We start from the raw sequence: 24185 nt of genomic DNA on the forward strand, positions 1-24185 counted from the left end.
CGAATCTCCGTGCATGAAATACCAAAATGAAAAAGTTTTTTCTAATAGCTGTCGCGCCGCGGCAGAGAATGGGATACTTCCGATTCTATTTCTGTTCCTCATAAAAAACCATTAACCTTTCGAATGCGGCTTAAAACTCTTAAACAACTTTTTTTCGATGGTTCATAGGTCGAAACAGTCACCGTACGTGACGATTTTTTTTTTGCTGCCTAATGCAATTGATAATAAATCGGGATTGGTAAAACAATACGAGGAATATAAATGGTTTGGCTTCGGCTGTATATAGGCAACTCTTTACTTGTTTTCATTACGATTTTTTTTTCTCATGCGAAAACCAACCACTAACAAATAATAATTTGACTTTGAAACTGTACATTTTATTTACGTGGAAAACCACTAAACCCAATGCGTGTGCTAATGTGTATAAACACTTTCACCTACTTTCTCTTCACATTGATATTCAAATAAAAGTAAAACTCAAATTATAACAGAATACCAAATTTGGTTTATTGCGATTTCCCCAATTCACATTCCATGTGCACTCCTCTCACTCCACCGGTCCATGCAATAATTTTCTGATAGTTATCGATGTTTACAACTGTAATAATATTCGCATTTTTCTTCTCCTGATGCAAGTGATCTATTACCATTTGGCCACGTGTGTGAATACCGGCCAGCTCAATGGTTGCGTGATGTAGCTGCGTCTCATTCACCACCAAATGGGGAAAGAGGTAGGCAGCAACGGCCAATGCATCACAAACCAACCAACGTTTGGTGCCTTTCGGTATGAGCAGGGCGCGCTCCACGCGATTCAGTAGATCGATGAAAGGAGTTTGCACTGAGCCAAGAACGTTTAAACGCCAATCCTGGGGGAAAAGGAATAAAAAAAGAAGAAAAAAAAAATTAAATTTATTTAATATACTATTTTGTATGTTAAAGTGCGCGTGTACATACAAGAGTAACACGAGCAGCTCCATCGTCGCACGCTTCCCATGGCAGAATAGTTAAGGGCGTTTTTACGTTGGCTAAAACAATATGCGCAGCTTCTGGATCCATCATAAAATTGAACTCGGCACTTTTGGTAGTATTCCCTTTGCCTGTGGGTATAAGCGTAAACATATATCGTTAAAGTACTTAAGTACTTAAATAGTTAATTGTAAATTTTGTAAAATAAGAAATATCAATGAAAGTTGCAATTTGTGGCGTTAACCTCGATAATTGCCGCCCATAATGAAAATTTGTCCAACGTTGTCCAAAAATTTTGAGCCATACATACTAATGCACATGGCAAAATTTGTGAGTGGCCCCACTAATAAGAAGTCAACTTCTTTCGGATGCTGAAATACAAAATTTTTATAGCAACGATTTCGCATTTAAATATATTTTTTTGTATTAAATGTAATCACACCTTGCAAACAAAATCGTACATTGCATTTACCGCATGCATCGGTTGCACTAAATTCAGATCAACTGGTTTTTCATGTTTCACATCACCAAATCCATCTTTTCCAGCAAAATACTTAGGATTCTCCCAAGCTCGTGGTTTGACAAGGTTACTGCAACCTTTATAAACTGGTATCTATGTAAAAAAAAAATTTTGATGAAAGAAAAAAACTTTCTTTACGCAAAAAAAAAACCTTCTCTACATACATCATTTCGATTAGCTGCATCTAGCACTCTGAGTGTATTTATCACTGCATAATCCACCTCAGTGTTTCCTTGCACGCATGTGATGCCAATGATTTCAAACCTTGAGGGGGAGTTCGCTAGGTCGACGCGCCTTTTGTATGCTTCCTCAGCTTTGATGAGCATCATAAGGCCCCAAGCATCGTCAGTGCCAACATCGCAATCGTATACCACATATTTTCCCATATTGCTTTTTTAAATCAGTTATTTGTAAATTCGAGTATTAAGAAAATTTTGGTCGTTAATTTTTACAGCTCAGTAAATACGAAAAAATCGGTTATAACTGTAGTTAAATTTTATTATCTTATTAAGTAAAACTTCGAATGCAAATATCGAAAGCTGCTGAAACGTCCGCTCTAGCTTGCAATTAGTTGATTAATAATCGCTAATTTTCCAGCTGTTCGCAACTCTTTCATTAGCTAGTCAATCAGATCTGAAGTATGGAGTGTCGCATTAGGACTGCCTATTGTGAAATTATGAGAAAAAAGAAAAAAAAGCAGTGTCCATTTGAAAAGTTTTGTAGTTGGTTTGTTCTTTTTGTGAAAAAAAATTTCAGAGAAGTTTGCACATGGGGGTTATGTACTTTTATAGAACACAATACCTAATAAATGGATGCCGTGGGAAATTAGACCCTTCGACAAAATTTCCGATTTCCGATTAGAACTTGGCAAAGTCCTGCAGCAATAAACGATTAACACAACCGTAATTCAGTCATTGCTCGGTCATTATACACACAACCTTCCTTTCCTCCCTGCCCTATTCTTTTTCTCTGCAATGAAATAACAACGGACGAGCTCGGTTTTTTCGTCCAAGTGGCACTTTTCTTCGGGCAACTATTTAATCTCACCTAACGCGTTAAAAATCATTTTTTGGTTGAAGAATTATCCAGGAGTGCCAGTTTTCGACTCGCTAAAAAAATGTATAGATTCCAAATCGCTGCTCTTAGGGGAACACCTCATATGTTAATAATATACATACATAGTTACTTTGCACGGTCTTCTTATCAGCATTTACATGACATCAAAAATGCTCTATTTACACACAAATATTGCTCTTAGTTACACTTTCAGCGCTGATAATCAAAGGAGATTTTAACGCAACAAAGTCAAGGTCAAACACTATGGGAGGTTTTCCTGTAAACAATTGGAACCAGAAAAATATTATTATAATGCAACTTATTTATTTATTTTTATATAAAGGGTGGTTAAGCTTCAAGGGCCGGTGTTGATTTTGAATAAAATACAATTTTTTTAAGAAATTATTATCATTTCTCTTTATTATGATAATACTGGTATGGCTTAAATACGTATGGAACAAAATATCGGCCAAATGGCTGCCGCGGCCTCGGCGGCACACCTCCATCCGATGGTCCAAATTTTCGATGACGCTGAGGCATAATTGAGGTTCTATGCCATTAATGTGCCAAATTATCTCATCCTTTAGCTCTTGAATTATTACTGGCTTATCGATGTACACCTTTTCTATCAAATAACCCCAAAGAAAGAAGTCCAACGGTGTCAAATCACATGATCTTGGCGGCCAATTGTTTCGTTAGCTGTGTGACAAGTGGCACCGTCCTGTTGAAACCACATATCGTCCACATCCATATCTTCCAATTTGGGCCATAAAAAGTTTGTTATCATCTCACGATAGCGAACACTATTCACAGTAACTGCCTGACCGGCCTCATTTAGGAAAAAATACGGCCCAATGACGCCGCCGGCCCATAAATCGCACCAAACAGTCTCTCTTTGTGGGTTCATTGGTTTTTCGGTAATCACTCTTGGATTATCATTCGCCCAAATGTGGCAATTCTGCTTATTGACGAATCTACTGAGCTGAAAATGTGTCTCATTACTGAAAATGATTTTCTTCGAAAATTGGTCATTCACTGTTGCCATTTCCTGCCACCATTCTGACCATTGACGACGCTTGAAATGGTCAAGAGGCTTTAGTTCTTGAGTCAATGGCACCTTGTAAGCGTGTAAATGCAAGTCTTTATGCATAATGTTCATCAACGACGAGCGTGAGAGATGCAACTGTTGGGCACGACGACGAGTTGAGGTGGACGGCTCTTCAACCACACAGAAGCAATATTTTCTGCAGTACGAGCTGTACGAGCATGCATGGAGTTTTCACTGGTCTCCTACAGACCCGGTTTGCTCAAACTTTTGCACAATATTTCAGATTGTCGGCCTTTGGACGATTAAATGACCGAAAAAATCACGAAGTGCGCGATATGCATTTTGATTTGAACGCTCGTTTTCATAATAAGCCTGAATAACTTTAACGCGTTGCTCGATTATTTATATTTCCATGATTCAAATTGAGTTAGGTTGAAATTGAAAAATGTCAAATGAAATGCAGAAAAAAACTTGACGTTTAGGTGTGGCCTTTGAAATTTAACAACCCTTTATAAAGAATCTTTCAAAAGTGACGCCTAGATTTTAATGTCATTTTTGGTTCTGTCGGGGATAGGAAAAAGGCAAGAAAAGCTAGAACTTTGTTGAAAATATTTATTTATTTATTTATTTAGTTAAATATAAAATCTATGAACAAAAAATTCTTACAGACTAGTAACACAAATTAAATAAGATTATATTCAAGATTTCAGAAGGTTATTGAAAACAGCATTAGATAAAGAAAAATCAAGCTCGATAAGAGATGAGATCCGGTCGAATTCATTAAGAGCGCGAACAATTATCGATTTTCGGACATTATTCATCGGGAATTATTACATCCATAAAATGGGAGAGTATTTCGAAGTGTTGTGCAAAGTGTTGCTAAACAGTCTCTAACATCGATATATCGACATTTTTAACAATTAAACATTTATGAATTGACAGTTTGGTGATCACATATAATTGTATGGGGCCATATTTCGGCCCCATTCCCGAATGGCTGTCCACACACCAATCCATTCGACTACGGCGACAGAATTATATGCATGTAATTTGAACTTGAATTTCGTATTCTCGTGCATTCTCTTTCTTGTTCTGAAAATGGCCGGACTGACGATGAGTTCAGGCAGGTTAATCAATTGCTCTCTGCCAGACATCTTCCATGCAGTCTTCAGTGGGAATATGATTATGAGAACCTTCTTATTTTGATCAGGGCCGGGCACTGAACGTTTCTCAAAATGTTTGACCAAATTCCTGGAAGTTGATCTTGAAAATAATACTTTCAAGATCTTTATTTAAACATCGAATTGAATTCAAATCACAACATTTAAAATTTGGCAAGGTGTAAGCATAAAACAGCAACATGGATAAGGCTATACTCGTATATGGTATGCCATAGCCCACAATGGAGAGAATTTAGAACGTTGAATTTTTTGAACGCAAATTTTCTGACGTAAGAGGTAATTTAGCCGAAGCCGTTCACACAAAGAGCGCAAACTAAATTCGAAGTTGTCACGTACAAACAACGACAAAGATTGGGTTAATCCACGCAGCGCGTGCACGCTTATCGAGATGGGGTTTTCCCATGATCTTGTCGTGGCGGCGCTTAAACATTCGAAGAATGATCTACAGCGAGCGGTTTGTTGCCAGAAGATAAAATAAACCCAAATTTTTTTAACTCAATATTTTATTTTGCAGCTGGATTTGCTGCAAACGAATAGTGATGAGTTGTTGCAAAGTTTGCCAAAAAAGGAAAATGCTGATTCTGATATTTTGGAACAGGTAGTGAAGTAGCTGAAAAGTTATTACATTTAATACCATTGATTAAAAAATTAATTCATATTAATTTTTATATGCACATACATTTCAGTTAAAAGAGCTTGGCTTTAATGAGGAAATAGTACGCGTGGCGCTTGAGACTACACAAAATGATCCGGGGAAAGCACTCGATTTTCTAGTTAAAATATTCGGCAACGAGGAGGATTTACTAAAGCAAATAAGTCGTATTGCCGAAGCTACTAAAGAAATTGTCGGCGATGACACACCATCTACTTCTAGCGGATTGAGTTCGCTCGCATCTACAGCTATGGACAAAGTGAAGAATGAAATAGAATCACTGAGAGCATATGAACGCTTCAATGAGGATCTCACATCGAATGGACAGGACTACCTCGATCTACCCCTTCTACAGGAGGAACAAATCTTGGCTGAATATAAACGCTTTTTAGAGCAATGATTAATACCCTTATATTTACCAGCCACTCTATGGCATACATTTATTTGCAAAAAGGTGAATTGTACATTTTACTTTAAGTACAAAACTGTTTACGACAAAACTGAGTTTATGTTGGTGGTATAAGAAAAAATCAGCGCAGCTAATGCTTTCTTTTCTGCCGTCTGAACGACCGCAAGAAGAAGTGTGAAAAGAGTTGGAAGAATTCTGTCGGATCTTCTATGTGACGCGACGTTGCAGCCGCAGTTACTCACACAATTTTGCTTCGGATGGCCACACTTTATGGTCCTACCAAGAATACTAGAGAGCGCACGGCGAGGTAAAATACAATATTGTATCTCGCAGTTGTAGAGAAGTAGGGGAAAAGGAAACTCTTGTTCACTATCTTTGCAATTCTTCGGGCTTATCAAGGGCTTTTAGCAAACTATTCCTGAACAACGTTGATCAAACTTCAAGCTTAGGTATCTATAATATTTGACCTGTCCATTGTTTAAAAGTCCATCAATGCTCTTCGGCTCTATTATTCATAGGCCTTATATAATAACTGCTGCTTTGTAACTAATATGGGTGTAGCAAGGACATTGGCTTCGTGCGCCCCTATGGGTATGGCACATCAGCATCACCTAGAGTGGGATAGAATACACTGTTTGGTAATAAATTACAACCAGTGTTTGTCTTCCCAAAAGCTCTTGTAGTTTCTCTGATTTGAGCTTGAATAGGTGCAGTGGTTTGTGTGTTGCTAGAAATTCGTCCAGTAATGCTTCTACTGCCTTATCATTGCCTGCGAATTGCTTTATTGCGGCATCACTTGGTTCCTCACTTTCTGCGGCAACTATTCGTATTAATGCCAATGCTGTCTCTTGACTGGCATTGCCAGAATTTTCTTTCACTTCTGCTGATTTATTCTGCAAGGCTTACAGCACTGGTATCCTTGAACATTTCGTTAACTTTGTCACGCAATTTTATGATTTTTGTTTCTTATTCAATATTACACTCGGCCTTCGAGCGATTTCCGACGAATAGCTTGTATTTTCGAGATTTAAGGTTTTCTAAAATTTCGCTCACTTTTTCTTCCAACTTTTCAGTATCGTTGAGAAAAATCCTTGAGTTCATCTGATGAAAGTGGTGTTCACGTTATTTCTATAAACTCAACTGGCAAATCAACAGAAGATTGTGTATTAAAACGGCGCTAGACGGAATACTATTAAGGAAACACAGCCCCTCAAACAACAACAACTAAGAATCAGTTTAAAATAATAATCGCGTAACAAAATCATGTAATACTCATAAAACAACACGACTATTCTCTAAGGATGTGGTTGGTTCCTGACGGTACCACTAGGCGTATAAGTGTTAACTAGAGCAAGTGGTTTCGGAATCCACAGAGCACACCAAAATAAAGAGTTTCTTGTTTTCTATACTAATAAATATCTAAATCTAAATATATATATATGATTGGCGCGTACACCCTTTTTCGGCGTTTGGCCGAGCTCCTCCTCCTATTTGTGGCGTGCGTGTTGATGTTGTTCCACAAATGGAGGGACCTACAGTTTCAAGCCGATTCCGAACGACAGATATTTTTATGAGGAGTTTTTTCATGGCAGAAATACACTCGGAGGTTTGCCATTGCCTGCCGAGGGGCGACCGCTATTAGAAAAATGTTTTTCTTAATTTTGGGTGTTTCACCGAGATTCGAACCTGCGTGCTCTCTGTGAATTCCGAATGGTATACACACACCAACCCATTCGGCTAAGGCAATGCAAAAAAAACAACAATACGTTTCGAAAAGTTCTCTACCTATCAAAGAAAATCCCGTTAAAATTGGAGTTTGTGTGAGTTTTTTTTCTGAATTGTGAGTTTATAAAGAATTTTATTTCAAAATTACAGTTATTTTTTTATTTTATATATTAATCAAACTCAAAACCATATGTTTTCTACAGTGTGTGAGCTTAATTCTAAAAGCTTAAAAATAACATTAAAAATAGAGGAGTTTTAGGGGAAAAGATTTGAGAAAGGCAAATATAAGGCTGTAAAAAAGTGAATGTAGGAGGAGAAGAACAAGGAAATATTAGAAGAACATATATCTATGTGTACGAGAATATAAGCAACTTAGGAGTTTATTTTTAAAGCGCCATGTACTTCGGATGGTTTCGATCTTTGTGGCAGAGCGCTCCAAAGGCGAACAGCGAAAACGAAGAACTGACATTCAGATACCAGGCAACTGTTTTTCATACTAACGCGGTTAAGTGACCAGACCGATCTAGTAAAATAAATTCGTGCGACAAGATATTTGGGCTCACTAGAGTAAATTACCTTGGGAAGCAGCATTAGAGGACATTAAGTTTACTACTCCTCTTTTCATTGGGTAAAGTGCTGAATAGCTGATAATGAACGGAGCATCCCATAGACCTTTCCTATTGCACTGTAAATGTGGCTATTCCACTATAGAGTTCTATTGAAAATTCTTCCTAGATTTCTAGTAGTGTTGTTCAATTTCGCTTTATTATAGCGTTCAAGTTTAAAAGTCTGCTGATACACTGAAATTTACTCGGATTTAAAAGTAACCCTTTGTCACAGGCCTCTTTGCTAACGTGATCTTAGTCAGTGTTGCGGTAATTAATGCAAGAATTGACGGATACAAAAGGGCAGCTGACATATAATTGGACATCATCTTTGAAGATCATTTATATATAACACAAACAAGTGAACAGTTAGGAACTTCAATTTTGGTTTTATATTGAACAGAATTTCAAATTGATATATTAGCATTAATCTTTTCCTAGCTCACATTCCATATCCACACCTTCTAAACCCGCAGTCCACGCAATAATTTGTTTGTATTGCTCGCTATTGACTTCCATAATTATATGCGCATTGTCCTTTTCCTGTTTCAAGTGATCGATAACCATTTGACCACGGGTGTGGTTGCCAGTCAGTTCGACGGCTGCATGATAGAGTCGACGAACTTTTACTGTCAAGTGAGGGAATAGGTAGGCTGCAACAAGCACCGCATCGGAAGCTAGCCAACCTTCAATACCTTTCGGTATAAAAACTGAACGTTCCACAACATTCAGCAGCTCGATGAAAGGACTTTGTACAGATCCAAGAACATTTAAGCGCCAATCCTTTGGAGGAAAAAAACATATTGAAGTATATTAGTATAACCACTTTATGAATACCATCAAATACATGAACGTGTACGTACAAGTGAAATGTCAAAATGTTCATCGATACAGGTTTCCCACGGGAGTAGCGTCAAAGGGGTATTTATGCTGTTCAAAACAATGTGTGCCGCCTCTGGATCCATCATAAAATTAAACTCGGCACTCTTGGTGACGTTGCCTTGGCCTGTTGGAATACAGGTATAAAAAAAAATAAAAAAACATGTATTAATGAAAAGAAAGGTCTAACTATGTAAACATTATGTCAAATAGAAATAAAATCAGATTTCAATAAAGTTTATTTGTTTTTATGTATTTCAGAGTAATTTCACGAAAAATACTTGCAAACGTACATCCACTGGTGTAAAATTTCTAACAAAAAAATCGGAACGTATTAAATTTTTAGCAGAAAAGTAGAGCTCTGGTATACAAGTAACTACTTCGAGGTATGTACATATATTACTTCTACATAAAGGGTGTTTTTAAGAGCTTGTGAAGTTAAAATAATAATACAAAACAGAAATACTGTTGGAATTCATTTTCTTTTATTATAATCTTGTAGATATTTTCATGGTATTTATGTATTTTTTTAATATGATATCCGGAATATGTCCGCCACGGCTGGGAATTACGTGGTCCAATTTTTGACTACATTTTCTAATAAATCTGAGTAATAAATCTAAATGAGCCCAATCAGCAAAAAAGCGACGCAAATGATGGTCCCTCGGCTCCAATTCTTGCACGAGCTCTATTTTAAGCCAAGATCCATACGTAATATTTTCCTCGTAGTCAAAGGACAAAGACCAATAAATTCAAAACGATGTCGAATCGACATTTCGGCGTCTTCTTTAGCACTTCGCTCTATGAACTTCGCGAACAGATTTATTTTTTCTAAGTACATTTCTATACTTCGGAAGTGTTGTTCTAGCGTTAAACGATTCATGGGGACTTGCCAAACTTTAGTTTTTTAGTTCTCATGCAGCTAAAAAAACACCCGATACATATAGTCCAAGCATTTATTGGCAAGTGTTTACAATTTTTTTTTGCAACCAATTTATTTTTAATAATTTTTGTATCAAACTATATTTCTTTCTACTGCAAAAACCATATACATACATAAATGCAAATTTCAAACTTTTTACAAATTTAAAAACATTCAACAAATTTTGATATTAATTTTACACTTTCTAACTCGAATTTTTAAATAACCTGCAGTAAAACCCATTGAATTTTATTCTAATAAAATGCAAATTTTAAGTAGCTTAAAAATCGCGTTGATTTTTGGTGTTTGGTTTTTTTGCTGACGGTGTTGGGTGTTTTCTTCTATATAAAAAAATGTATTTAACACAGTGTAGTGCCATTGAACAAATAAAATGTGAAGCGAAACATTATGAAAATTTTTTTTTTCAAATTATATTTCAAACATTAAATTCAAATTAAGTTACAATAGAATGTAAACGACTCCTAACGCCTCTTTTCCATTGGAAAAGAACTGCCAAAATTAGCATTTGTTTGGCAGCACTTAATGAGTAGTAGTAATTAAACTTGCTTAATATCGGAAAAGAGAGTTGGTAGCATTGAACAAAGTGAGTTATCCCAGTTTCATGAGGTATAACCATACTCGCTAAGCATACTTTTGTTTGATAAATTTGTTGTTGCTTTCACAAGTAAATTTTTCATCAAGTGAGCAGAGCGCAAACATAACGAGCAGAGAAGTGGTAAATCGAAAACGCCTAATAGTAATATTTATTTATTTTACATACAAATACTACATGAAACACTATAATATTTTATTAAAAATTAAATAAGCCCAATGATTCTCTTTTGAAATATAAGCAAATATAAAATATAAACTATTTCATTATCAAATAAGAAGGAAAAAAACCATAGAAAATCTGAAAATTCGCACAGCAAAGTGTTGATACTCTTGCAATAAAGTATTTATATATGTATGAAAAAGTTTAATAATAATTTGAGAAAAATTACACTTAATATCTAGTAGGATATCCTCGTAACCGAATAACCTCTTTTAGTCGGTCAGGCGTTGAGTGAATCAAACGTTTTGTATAATTCGAATTTATATTTTGCCATTCGACTTGGAGCAAACTTTTAAGTTGATTTTTCGAAGTTATGTGGTGTTCCTTTAATCGTTTTTACAAATGCCTCCATAAATGCTCTATAGGGTTCATACCTGGGCTCTGTGCAGGCGTTGACAACAAATGATGTACTTTATGTATTAGTCGCATCTTCACTGTGTGCGCGGTGTATTTGGCATCGTTGCCCTGGTGGAAATAAGATCCACCAGACAATTCCACTTTTTCAGCGCTTATTAACAAGTTTTCTTAAAGGTTTTTCAATATACTTCTTTTGTCATTATTTCAAGAATAAAAACAAGATTGCTAACACCTGACGTGGAAATGCAGCCCCAAACCATTACGCCTGCACATCCATGCTTGACCTTATTAATTGTATTTTTGGGGTTTAATTCTTCATTTCGCTTCCTCCACACTTTAAGTCGCCCACCATATACGAAAATATTATGTATATTTAGATTCGTTGGACAAAATTATTTTATCCCAGAAGCCAAACTCTTTCAGTTGAAACGTTCTGTCAAATTCGAGCCCTTTATTACTATTAGGATCACTGAAAAAGGGCTTTTTTTCTGGCAATACATCCCTTATATCCATTTCTCTTGATTGACTTACGTATCCGATGAAACAATGGTGTTTAGAGATTTCTGCAATACAATAGCTATATTTGGATCACTTTCGAAAGGATTTTTTTCTATTGTTCTTTTGATTTTCAGTTAACTTTCTATGGTGGCCTGATCTCTGCTTATTTTCGATCCTTTTCTCCTTTTTGAGTCTTTGTATTACCTTTTGCACTGTTGCTTTACTCCTGCTGATGTTTTCCCGATTTCCATCTTTAAGCATGCGTACAACAATTTTGCACTCCTCTAATGTCAATTCCTTTCGGGACATGATTGGGCACGTAAAAAAGTAAACACAGATGCGAGTAAATGAACTTCATCAGTTATACTGAAAATAGTCTTCCAACAAATATTATTTCGAAGCATCGCAAATCAAAACTACCGTTATTTCGCACATTGGCTACTTCAAAGTACGTGTGTGTCAACATTTTTTCTGTACGAATTTTTTACTTAGAGTTACATTTTTGCCTGCCGTTATTGATGCATCAGACAAAGTTGATTCTTTCCTTTTTGATTACGATTGAGTACAAAGTGTATTGTTCATATATTAATAAAGCTCTTCAGAATCTATAATAATGTGCGAATTTTCTTAAAATGGTGGTTGGTTGGTTTAAGTGGAGTTTCGTCCAGAGTCCAACTAGCGCTTCCGCACCATTTTGTAGCCACATCCTCGTTACCAACTTGTTTACCAGTTATTTACAGCATGACTATATCAGTCTGTGCGGTTCAGGAACCTTATCAGGTTGCTGACATCTAAGTCAGACAGTGGTTCTAGACTCTCGAACAGCGGCCAGGGTTAACATTCTGTCCTTCTATAGGGCAAGGAAACAATGAAAGACTGTTTCCTTTTTCTCCAGTTGTTTGCAACTCTGACAGTATGGTTGTGACGGAAGCCTATTTTTGCTGCTTATTCTCCCACAGACCAAAAGCCAGTTGTGACTGCCGTTAGTCTCCAGGCGTCCCGTCGTTTCATGTTTATCAATGTTAACGATTGCTTAAGGTCATAATGTTCTGCTAATTTTGCATTTCGTCTGGTCTCTCCATCTACAATCTGCGATTCGCAAGTATTTTAGGGAAATTGCACTCTTGACTGCACCAAATGGTGTGAATACCGATTCTGCAAGTGCTCATTCATGGCAGATCCCCTTTTTGCCAGTCCATCTGATTTTTCATTACCTTCAATTCTCCGATGTCCCGGGACCCTGATTAAGGTAATTTTATGGTTTTCGCTCAAGGTGGTAAGGCTAGTCCTGCTTTGTTCAACCAGTTTAGAGGTTGTTGTCGCCGAATCCAGAGCCTGGATTGCAGCTTGGCTATCCGAAAGAATAGCGATATTGCCCTTAAAAGAGGGATCTGCGATTAGTAACCTACAAGCTTCCCCAATTGCCAGCACTTATGCCTGAAAGACACTGCCAGCATTAGGGAGACGCACATATTTTTCAATTTAAGCCTATGAGAATATATGCCACAATCCATTTTACTACCATCTGTATAGATTATAGTTTCGAAGTTGTTTAGTGAGAATCCCTTATTCCATTATTTCCTAGATGGAAAGAGAGTGGCAACATTTCTACTGAAGGTTATCGTCGGGACGATGTAGTCAGTCCTCTTCGAGGTATACTGGGTTTGTCGCAGTAATAGACTGGCATGACTTAACTTTTGAAATGGTAGGGTATCACGATTTATGCTGTGCACTGTATGCAATATTAATTTGTAATTAACAATATTTTATCAGGAAGAAGAAGAAGAAAACAGAATGAAACATCCCAATGTCTCGCTGTAATATTTGACTGTCCTTTTTTTAAATATTAGCGCGCTTTCAGATCGTAAAGGTTTACAGTCATCAGTTTAACAATAGGCCTCCTCGATTTACCAAGTGTTAGTAGGTGGCGAATAGATGAAGCAACTGGTACAAATAAATATATGTTGTTTGATTTTTTGGTTCTTGTACGTTTTTAATCATATATCAAATGGTAAATTTATTTTCATTATTTTTGTTCAAAATGAATTTAAATTACTCAGAAATAGAGGAAAAAGCTTTACTCAGTGGTCGAAAATTCGAGCTGTTTAGGAGTCATATTATGATTGAGAATAAATTCTATATTAGAAATTAATAATAGGACTATGAATAAGTTCGTTTCGGTTTTACAACAGATGGCGTAACTTGATTATTATTCCATCGATCCACATTTCCAAACATTCATTGGAGAGCTACTGTCGTAAGGCACAAACGTCAGTATAAGTTTTTTATTTGAAGCGTAAACAACAATATTTTTACCACACTTGAAAATGTCGAATTTCGTGCCAAATAATGTGTTTTTGCGGGGAATTCTTCTTCATTATTTTAATATGAAGAAAAAAGCAGCCGAAAGTCATCGTATCTTGGTGGAAGTTTATGGTGAGCATGCTCTATCTGAGCGAACGTGCCAGAAGCGGTTTGCACGCTTTAAAAGTGGTGATTTTGGCTTGGAAGACGAAGAACGCGAGGGTGCGCCGCCAAAGTTCATGGATACCGAATTGGAGGAATTGCTCGATCAAGATCCGGCTCAAACGCAAGAAGAGGTTGCAAAAACTTTGGGAGTTGATCAATCAACCATTTCCAAACGTTTAAAAGCCATGGGAATGATCCGAAAGGTAGGCCATTGGGTGCCGTATGAATTGAAGCCAAGAGACGTTGAACGCCGTTTTATGGCATGCGAACAACTGCTTCAACGGCACAAAAGAAAGGGTTTTTTGCATCGAATTGTGACTGGCGATGAAAAGTGGGTCCATTACGACAATCCAAAACGTCGGGCAACGTATGGATACCCTGGCCATGCTTCAACATCGACGTCGGCGCAGAATATTCATGGCCTGAAGGTTATGCTGTGTATCTGGTGGGACCAGCTGGGTGTTGTGTATTATGAGCTACTGAAACCGAATGAAACGATTACGGGGGATGTCTACCGACGACAATTGATGCGTTTGAGCCGAGCACTGCGAGAAAAACGGCCGCAATACGCCGATAGACACGACAAAGTTATTTTGCAACATGACAATGCTCGGCCACATGTTGCACAAGTGGTCAAAACATACTTAGAAACGCTCAAATGGGATGTCCTACCCCACCCGCCGTATAGTCCAGACCTTGCGCCATCCGATTACTATCTCTTCCGATCGATGCAACATGGCCTGGCTGACCAGCACTTCCGTAATTACGATGAAGTCAAAAAATGGATCGATTCGTGGATTGCGGCAAAACCGACCGAATTTTTCACAAAGGGAATCCGTGAATTGCCAGAAAGATGGGAAAAAGTAGTAGTAAGCGATGGACAATATTTTGAATATTAAATTTGTAACCATTTTACGTCAATAAAGTTTCAAATTTCGCAAAAAACCGCACGAACTTATTCATAGTCCTATTAAATAAATAAATAAAGAATAACAATTAATAAAAACTCATTAATAACGTAATTTGTTTTTATATTTGTATGGATATTTTGGGAAACGAGTATTTTTAGTTAGATATTATCGCGTACTCGATGTCTCTGGAGCAACACTTTACCTTAGTATAAATACATAAAAAAATTATATTTTGATGTTTGTCATGTAACAGAAAAATTCTCTAGCCTACTGCCAAGAGAAAAAATGTTTGATTGCTTACCCTGGTAGTTGCCGCCCATAATGAAAATGTTTCCAATATTATCTACGAATTTCGAGCCATACATATTGATGCACATCGCAAAATTTGTCAGGGGTCCCACTAATATAAAGTCGACCATTTTCGGATACTGAAACATACACACTCAAGGTAATCAGATATGCAAGTATACAAGTATAAATAAAATTTAAGTCCAAATGCTTCATATGAACGGAATCTTACCTTGCAAACAAAATCATACATCGCATTTACCGCATGCTCCGCTCTTACTAAATCTAAATTGACTTGCTTTTCATGCTGGACATCGCCAAAGCCATCTTTCCCATGAAAAATTTCGGGATTTTCCCAATGTCTTTGTAGAATCGGACTACTGCAACCCTTATAGACTGGCAACTGGAAATTATAGGTTTTAAAATTAATTTTAAGTACCCTTCACTAATCCCAAATACTTACATCATTTCTATTAACTGCGTCCAACACTCTGAGTGTATTTATTACCGCATGATCGACATCAGTGTTTCCTTGCACGCATGTGATGCCAATTATTTCAAACTTTTTAGGGGAATTCGCTAGATCGGGACGCCTTTTGTATGCTTCCTCAGCTTTGATGAGCATCATCAGACCCCAGGCGTCGTCGATACCCACATCACAGTCAAATACCACATATCTTCCCATAGTTTAAAAAGTGTTTGCTGACTACAAAACTGCAGTTGTTTATGAAAGGAAAATAATTACTGAAATGCAAAAGATCGTCAACAAATATTTTTTATTCCCTAAAGAAGCAAACAATGTCTAAGATCATAAAGTACTAGAATGTAGTTAAGTTATAAGCAATATAAATGTATTATAAAATAGGTAACAACAGTCGAAAAATGTGTGTTTCTAATTTTGTTTACATTTAACGCATTGCGTGCGGAAATAAATTTAAAAACAAATCTCTTGGTAACAATACAGTTTACGTGTGTTTGTGAGTGTTGTTTTTTTTATCTCCAATAAAACTCTACCATTGTTTTATTGTATTTCTCCCAAAAAGTAACTTGGTTAAGTAAACGAGGTTATATACTTAATAATCTTATCAGTTAAACGTAGTTGAATTTCAGTACTTGGAAAATTACTATTTGCTTCCACTTCATGGGTAATTGAATTAAAAATATGTTTATGAATATGTATCCTTTTAAACATAAGAACGATGAAGTATATACATGCATGCATACATATATTATGTAAGAGAGCTCAACCAAATTTCGCGGAGTTGGCCACACCAAACATAGCACTGTCGTTTCGATGTTACCGAATCCGCCCAGATTTAAATGCGACCAATGATTGCCCCTTCAGCGGAATTTCCCAAAGTTTTATGTTGGACTCAAATTATCGCATCTGTGAACGTATCGGCAATCATACGAAAAACTCTTAAGTGATACATTATCGTATTATCTGAATGGGATGATGACATACGAGTGTAAACGGATCAACGGAAAAGACATTATTCAATTCATAATGGATTTTACGTTACATTACTTTTGGAAGTTTTGATTCACAATAAATTTGGAATTATCAAAATAATTTTAAGAACTACTTTAATTAAGCAAAATCTAACATGTACGGACTGTTTTCTATTTAAGTTCAAGAGATAGCGAAAGCTTTGAAAAAATAATAAAGAAGTAGCTGAGGGATAAATTGGTCCATAGGCATTATGAGCCATAGCGTACGCGTTTCATAATATGTTTTAAAAAATTAAATTATAAACCATTCTATACATATTTTAAAACGTTAAAACGTTAAATTTGGTACATGGAAGTTAAATTTGGTACATGGAAGTGTTCCAGCGATGCTTCCGGTACTACTATCAGCTACTCAGTAGGAAGTAACTGCTTCTTTGGAATGTACCCTAGGACAGTCTGTGAAATAATATCGACCGTTCTGCCACACCTTTTGCTTCCCGTAAAGTTTATTACAATTAGTCCTACAACAGCTAAATATATTTAAAATTTTCATTCAATTATACGTTCACGGAAGTAATAGTCCCCAAACCTGCGATATGAAGTACGTTTACGTATGTCGTAGTCCAAAATTTTCAGTGACGAATTGCAGAATGCATTACTTTAATTTCAGAAAGCAGCAAAGCGATATCAGATGTATTGCATCTGCATAGTCATCTGTAAACTTAACAACAAAATAAGCTTAAAGACCTTTGACGAAATCGACAGTGCGATAGCCTATTTTAATGACATAATAATGAACGCCACTATGAAATCCACTCCACAAAAGCTATCTGTTCCTCGTGCTACAACATACCTGCATACATCAAAGAAAAAATCAAAATCAAAAACCGCTTACGTAAACGCTGGCAAATAACAAGGCTGCCACTTGACAAAAGCAAGCTGAACGCAGCTACAAAGGAAAACAAGCAAATGCTATTCGATCATAAAAATATGAAACTTAAGAGACGCATAGAAAATCTTGGACCCGGTATAACAACAAACTATTCACTATGGAAAGCTACAAACAAAATCGAAAATAAAATTTTATACAAACCACCTATCTGAAAATTTGATGGTAGCTGGACTAGAACAACTCTTGACAAGGCTGAAACACTTGTCAAGGCTCGCAAAACACTAAAATACCAACAATACGCCTAATGTTAACCTTTCCCTGACCCACGCAAAAAAAGATCCATGCAAAGCAAAAAATGTTACATTAGAAGAAATGCATATGTAACTGATCCTAAGAAGTCGCCAGGATATGACCTAATAACTGGAAAAATTTTAAGAGAACTTCCAGAGAAGGAGCTTTTTTATATAATGAACTTGTCAATCAAATCTTGAACTTGAAATATTTCCCAAAAGTATGAAAAATTGCTCAAATTATTCCAATACCAAAACCAAGCAAAGATCCTACGCAAGTAACTTCGTACAGACCTATAAGTCTACTGCCAGTATTATCAAAAATTTTTGAACAGTTACTTTTTCACAGAATCTATCCCATTATACAAAAGGACAAAATAATACCTTGACACCAATTCGGATTCAGGCAAAAACACTCCACCATCCAACAAGTTCACAGAGTTACAAAGAACATTTTTGAAGACATCGATCAAAATCGAACGTGTGAAGCAGTATATCTCGACGTAGCCAAAGCTTTTGACACAGTGTGGCACGCAGGACTTTTGTAGAAGTCCTTAACTTATTTACCAACAGACTACTACAACTGAATGAAAAATTATATAGCTGGAAGACAATTTTATGTAAAATGTGAAGATAAGTATTCTGATATACTAACAATGAAAGCAGGTGTACTGAAAGGTAGTGTCCTTGAGCCGCTTCTTTACCTTCTTTATACAGCAAATATCCCTCCCCTATCAACTCTCTAATAGCAACAGACCACACTGTTTTGCTAGCATCAGACAAAGATCCAAGAACGGCTGCTTATAAACTTCAGGAATTACTTGACAATACCACTCAATGGTTCGAGAAATGGGAAATTAAAATAAACAAAGATAAAACCGCCCACGTCACATACACTAATACGAGAAAAAAAACAATACAATCCAACTGACCTGCATATTTAAATTGTGTCACAATTTTACGAATAAGAACAAATAAATATATAATTAAATAACGATTTAATTTTTTAAATCAATGTACAGGGTTGGCCATATTAAACTGACCCATTGAGTAACCCTATAACTTTTTACTGTAATTTCAGATCAGCTAATGACATACCGCGTTGGAAGCGTCAGTCGAAGGAGATTTATACCATGAAACAGTACACCCCAATAGAACGCGCTGAAATTGTTCAGCTGTACATTCAAAATTCCTTTTCGATTGTAAAAACGCAACGTGCGTGGAGAAAAAAAAATAAAGTGAAAAGTGCGCCGTCAAAGAACGCAATCAAGCAAATGCACAAAAGATTTTTGTCTTCCGGCACTGTGGCTAATACCCGACGTCCAAATAAAAAGCGGCCAAGACGATCTAACGAAAATATCGCGGCCGTACGAGCCAGTATCGAGTCATCGCCGCGAACGTCAGGTAATCGTCGTTCTGCTCAGTTGGACATCCCTCGGACCACTCTACGACGTATCATTCGTTTGGATTTGGGGATATTCCCGTACAAAATACAACTAAATCAACAACTGTTGCCGGCCGATAAGCCTCGTCGCTTGGAATATGCCAATTTTGTCGTCCGAATGGCCCAAACTGATGAGGATTTTTGGCATCAAATCATTATGAGTGATGAGGCCCATTTCTCCTTGAACGGAACCGTAAATAAGCAAAATTGCCGTTTCTACGCCACTGAAAACCCTCAAATTATTGAAGAGGTACCTCTCCACGACCAAAAAGTTACAGTCTGGTGTGGCATTTGCGCTGATATGGTCATTGGGCCGTTCTTCTTTGAAAATGGTCAACACCAACCATTGACCGTCAATCAAGAGCGTTATCGGGCCATGATAACCGATTTTGTGATGCCGATTGTTCGTGAAAATGGTATGGAGCACTTCTGGTTTCAGCAAGATGGCGCACCACCACACACAGCACGAGCCACCGTCAACTTATTGAAGACTTTGTTCCCTGGCCGTTTGATATCAAAAAGCGGCGATTTTGACTGGCCGCCACGATCACCGGATTTGACGCCACCGGACTTTTTTCTTTGGGGCTATTTGAAATCTAAGGTTTACGTCAACAAGCCAAAGACACTAGGCGCACTTAAGGCCAATATCCGAGGGGAAATAGCCGCCATATCGGCCGAGACGCTGGCCAAAACTATGGAAAACGCCGAAAAACGGGCACATTACGCTATACGAGCTAAGGGCGACCACTTGCGCGATATCATATTCAAAAAGTGATGTAAACGAATCTCCTTGAACTAAATTAAATGTTTTTCACAATGAAACACAAAAAAATGTTTCTTTTTCCATATTTTTTTAATAATCACATGGGTCAGTTTAATATGGCCAACCCTGTATATAGTGGTATTGATTTCTAAATACTATTGAAACCCATAAAGAAAGAAAAATTGTAAATATTTTAAGTTGAAATAGAAACAATAATAAAGGGTTAAAAAAAGATGTATTGCAGAATTATATTTTAAATCTCCCCCTAAATTTTTTATATTTCAACCAACAATATTTTCATGAAAAAAATTTAAACATGCTAGATTTAGTTAATCACTTTATTGGTCAACATTTAACTTTGATAGAAAGAATTAATAATCGAACTATTTCCACTGTCCAACTGACAATATGTACGCGAGTGTATGTCAAGTGTAAGTGCAGCAACGTGAAGCAACGAGTGCAATCTTTGTTCAACAATTCTTTGAAACCTCCAAGTTTGACTTAACATGCGCCTTTATTTTTCCCGATATTATTTGTATGGGGATAAGCATAGGAGAATAAGGCCCCAGACGCAATAAAGTAGCTTCTTGGCATACCTGGTGTGGTTTCGAATGGCGTGGCGCGTGTCATATACATACAATTAAGTGACAAACTGTTTAAATAATGCTTTTATAAAAAATATCTGATATTCTTTGGCATTTTCTAAAGAGCATTTACCTATTCTAAAGTCCATATGATATTTTCTATAATCGAACTGACCCTTTCTAATCCAAATTGATATTTCCTAAAGGACCAAATTATTGTAAATTCTCAGAACTGCTAATTTGTTACTTGTTATTCTACTGTTTGTTATGCCATATTTCAATCGTTGTAACTAAATATTTCAAGTTCTTCACATGTATATTTTATATACATAATTTATGTATATTTTTTTCATTCAATATTAAATACTTGAATTGTTCATTTACAAATTTTTTGCCTTCCACAGAATTTTAAAAATTGGCGACGAGGATGGGCTAGGAAGCTAGTCTTTCACACTCCTTCCTCTTTTTCTTGATTGACGGGATAACCGCTTACGCGATTTTGGCCGAGTTTGACAAAGCGCGCCAACCGTTTCTTTCTTATGTCAATCGGCGCCAGTTGAGTACGAGGAGGAGGCATTCCTCTTCCTTTGCTACCACCAGCTGGTACCACATCGAATACTTTCGGAGCCGAGACGTTTGTATCCATTCGGACCAATCTCGGATCTCGCGCTCCTGCATCTTAACAATAAGAGTTTTACTGAGCTTCTCGCTAGGCTAGATGAGCAGTATACAGAAAAGTAGCATGTACTCACTGCTCGTTTCAAATTCTATCGTACCTGGACAGAGTTACAAGGGAATGTAGGTTCGAATGCCAAAAGGATAATCGTAAAGAATCGTACGTGGATTACAAGATACGTGATATGGAAGTCATATAGTACATATCTCACACGACAAGGTTCGGTCAGCAGCACTTGAAAAGGTTAACGGAACTCTCGACGAAGTTTTCAGTATCTCCTCAGTCTACGAATTAACTGTACACACGTCTTTATCATCAATAAAAAATTTTTTGTTAATCGGCATAAAAATGAGATTTTGGTAATAAACCTAAAAATTCAAAATTATTTCGTAACTCAGGTCCAGAATCCAGAATGCAAAAAGTCTCATCAGCGAACTCAAAGTTTTCACTACAAGAAGTGGACGGCTTTCAGCTGACATTTTGTGGTTACCATAAAATTAATTTTGTAGTGAAATCTTTTAGTTTGCTATATTTGTGAAGCGAAGCAACTCTTTGAAGCTCATATTTACAAAAAAAAAAACACTTATTTCTAAATTATTGATAATTTTATTTGCTTCGAATATTATTTGCTTCTTATTTGCCTGCTGTTGGTTGCACACAAATAAATTTTCATCAAGTAACCAGAAAAACAACCCCGAGTATTCAACCCGTTGGGGAAAATAGAAATGAATCCAATTATTTTGCCGCCGTAAAAATAACCGACGGCAAGAAATCCGTCCCCGCCACAGTTCTGGGCAATTTCATGCTATTAAATATATTTAAATAGTACAGCGCCAACCCGTTAGACGCTGCCGCTGCAATTCCGTTCAAGGGGTAATACAATATCTAGTACGTATTAAATTTATAGGAAGTGTCGAAAAAAAAATATTTTTTTGTGCTGGTGGCGCATTTCGATTGTTTTTGTCCCAGTGTGGATCTAGTCATTAATCCATTTTCGTTGTTGACAAAACAGTATTAGGTGGTGAAAATTATTTATTTATTTATTAGAGATATAATTATGAATAATTATATTACATTACGAAAGACTTTAGTAGCTACGACTGTCAACTTGAGGTGAAATACTAATAGTATTCCACTGAATGCAATCAAAAAACTATTCACACAAATGTATGAGCGTCTAAAAACTACAAATAAATTATTGCCACCATTTGATTTCATGTTTAAATTTTAACAATCCTAACATTTTTCTTCTTAAAATCTACATATATTAGATTTCACTATGTTTGGACCACTCACTTTAATAAAAAGTGCACACTTTGCCGGCGAAACTTTTCTCTCAAATGCCAAACACAAACTGTCCGCAAATCTATTCAGAGTTTATAATATTTACACATTTCTTTGCTTCGCAGAAGGAGTGGTATAAAAGCCAAGTGTAATTTTATTTACATATTTATGTGTGTGTGTACATATGTAAGCACATTTAGAGAATGTCTTTTTTTAATACTTACAGAACTTCTCTTACTTGCAATTATGTGGACTTATTCGCTTAAGAGAGCAATGATCGAGTATAAAACGTGTACGCAGACTGATTTCGCCCAATTTTTATTATACTTCTACTCGTACATATCTGCATATATATATTAAATTATAAGTATGTAAATATGGATAAGTGTATGTTTACGTGGTAAACCACTTTATTGAAGCAAATACCATACAAAATCTATGGCTATCAGGCCTGTTACTAAATTTAAATGAAATTTTTTTATTATAAAAATATAGGTACTCGTGTGTACCTATAAATATTTATAGTACCGTGACATCGTAGTAGGTGGCGCCAAATTTAAAATTTTTGCAAGACAAAACTAGACAGCCGCAGTATACAAACAGACAATCAATGGAGCGCGTAAAGATCAAAATAAAGATATCCATCACTTACACTATTTTTTTTATTTAGTAAAAAAGTTATTGAAAAACAGATCTGATTAATTATGCGCCACCTTATACTTGTATTGTCACTCTACAAGAATTTCATGTTTTAATTTTACACTGCTTCTCGATAGAGAAAAATACAGTTCAAGCGAGAAATTTGCTTAAAAAGCGTTATGGGGACTCCGCACTATCAGAAACAACAATAAAACGATGGTTTGTTGACTTCAAACGTGGACGTAGAGACAGAGTAGAGACAGATGATACACAACGCCCATCACGTCCAAATAAGGCGGTAACACCAGAAAACATCAAAAATAACCACAAAATCGTTTTGAATGATCGAAAAGTGAAGTTGCGTGAGTTAACTGACATCGTAAAGATATAAAAAGAAGCTGTTGGCTTTATATTGCATGAGCATTTGGCTATGAAAGAGCTCTGTTCAAAGTGTTCATAAACAAGAACGATTTGAAGATTCCCACATCCACTGCATTCACTAGATTTGCCTCCCTGCGACTACTGGCTGTTCGTAGACCTAAAAAAATGCTCATCGGGAAGAAATTTTGCTCGAATGAAGAGGTTATTGCTGAAACTAAGACCTATTTTGAGGCAAAAGATAAATCCTTCTACAAATCGGGTGTTGAAATGTTAAAGCAGCGATGGAATGATTGCGTTGTTCTGGATGGGAATTGAATTGATGAATAAAGCTAATTTAGAACAAAAAAAATGTATTTTCTTTGTTATGCCCGGGACTTTTCAGCCCATATGTTAGTTACATTATTTCTGGCATTGGATTGCATTTCCAAAATGTTAGCCATTAGCAGTCTTTTGCAACGG

At 36.4% G+C, this 24185-nt stretch overlaps 2 protein-coding genes across 2 annotated transcripts; one reads left to right on the forward strand and one right to left on the reverse strand.

Moving 5' to 3' along the window:
- Window positions 1-482: 482 nt before the first annotated feature.
- Window positions 483-22754, reverse strand: LOC128857586 (uncharacterized). Its single transcript, XM_054093337.1, has 11 exons — window positions 22719-22754; window positions 15785-16065; window positions 15554-15724; window positions 15335-15461; window positions 9026-9168; window positions 8592-8945; window positions 1651-1881; window positions 1409-1579; window positions 1211-1337; window positions 955-1097; window positions 483-866 (listed from the first exon to the last, which is right to left on the reverse strand). The coding sequence occupies exons 2-11, from the start codon at window positions 16004-16006 to the stop codon at window positions 507-509; spliced, it is 2049 nt and encodes a 682-aa protein (XP_053949312.1). The 5' UTR covers window positions 16007-16065; window positions 22719-22754; the 3' UTR covers window positions 483-506.
- LOC128858361 (uncharacterized) lies at window positions 5050-5897 on the forward strand. The gene is made up of 3 exons (XM_054094555.1): window positions 5050-5225; window positions 5286-5369; window positions 5458-5897. Exons 1-3 carry the CDS (start codon window positions 5160-5162, stop codon window positions 5821-5823), a joined length of 516 nt encoding a protein of 171 aa, XP_053950530.1. The 5' UTR covers window positions 5050-5159; the 3' UTR covers window positions 5824-5897.
- Window positions 22755-24185: the final 1431 nt, after the last annotated feature.

The sequence above is a fragment of the Anastrepha ludens genome, chromosome 3 (genome assembly GCF_028408465.1).
Source record: "Anastrepha ludens isolate Willacy chromosome 3, idAnaLude1.1, whole genome shotgun sequence".
NCBI classification, from domain to species: Eukaryota; Metazoa; Arthropoda; class Insecta; order Diptera; family Tephritidae; genus Anastrepha; species Anastrepha ludens.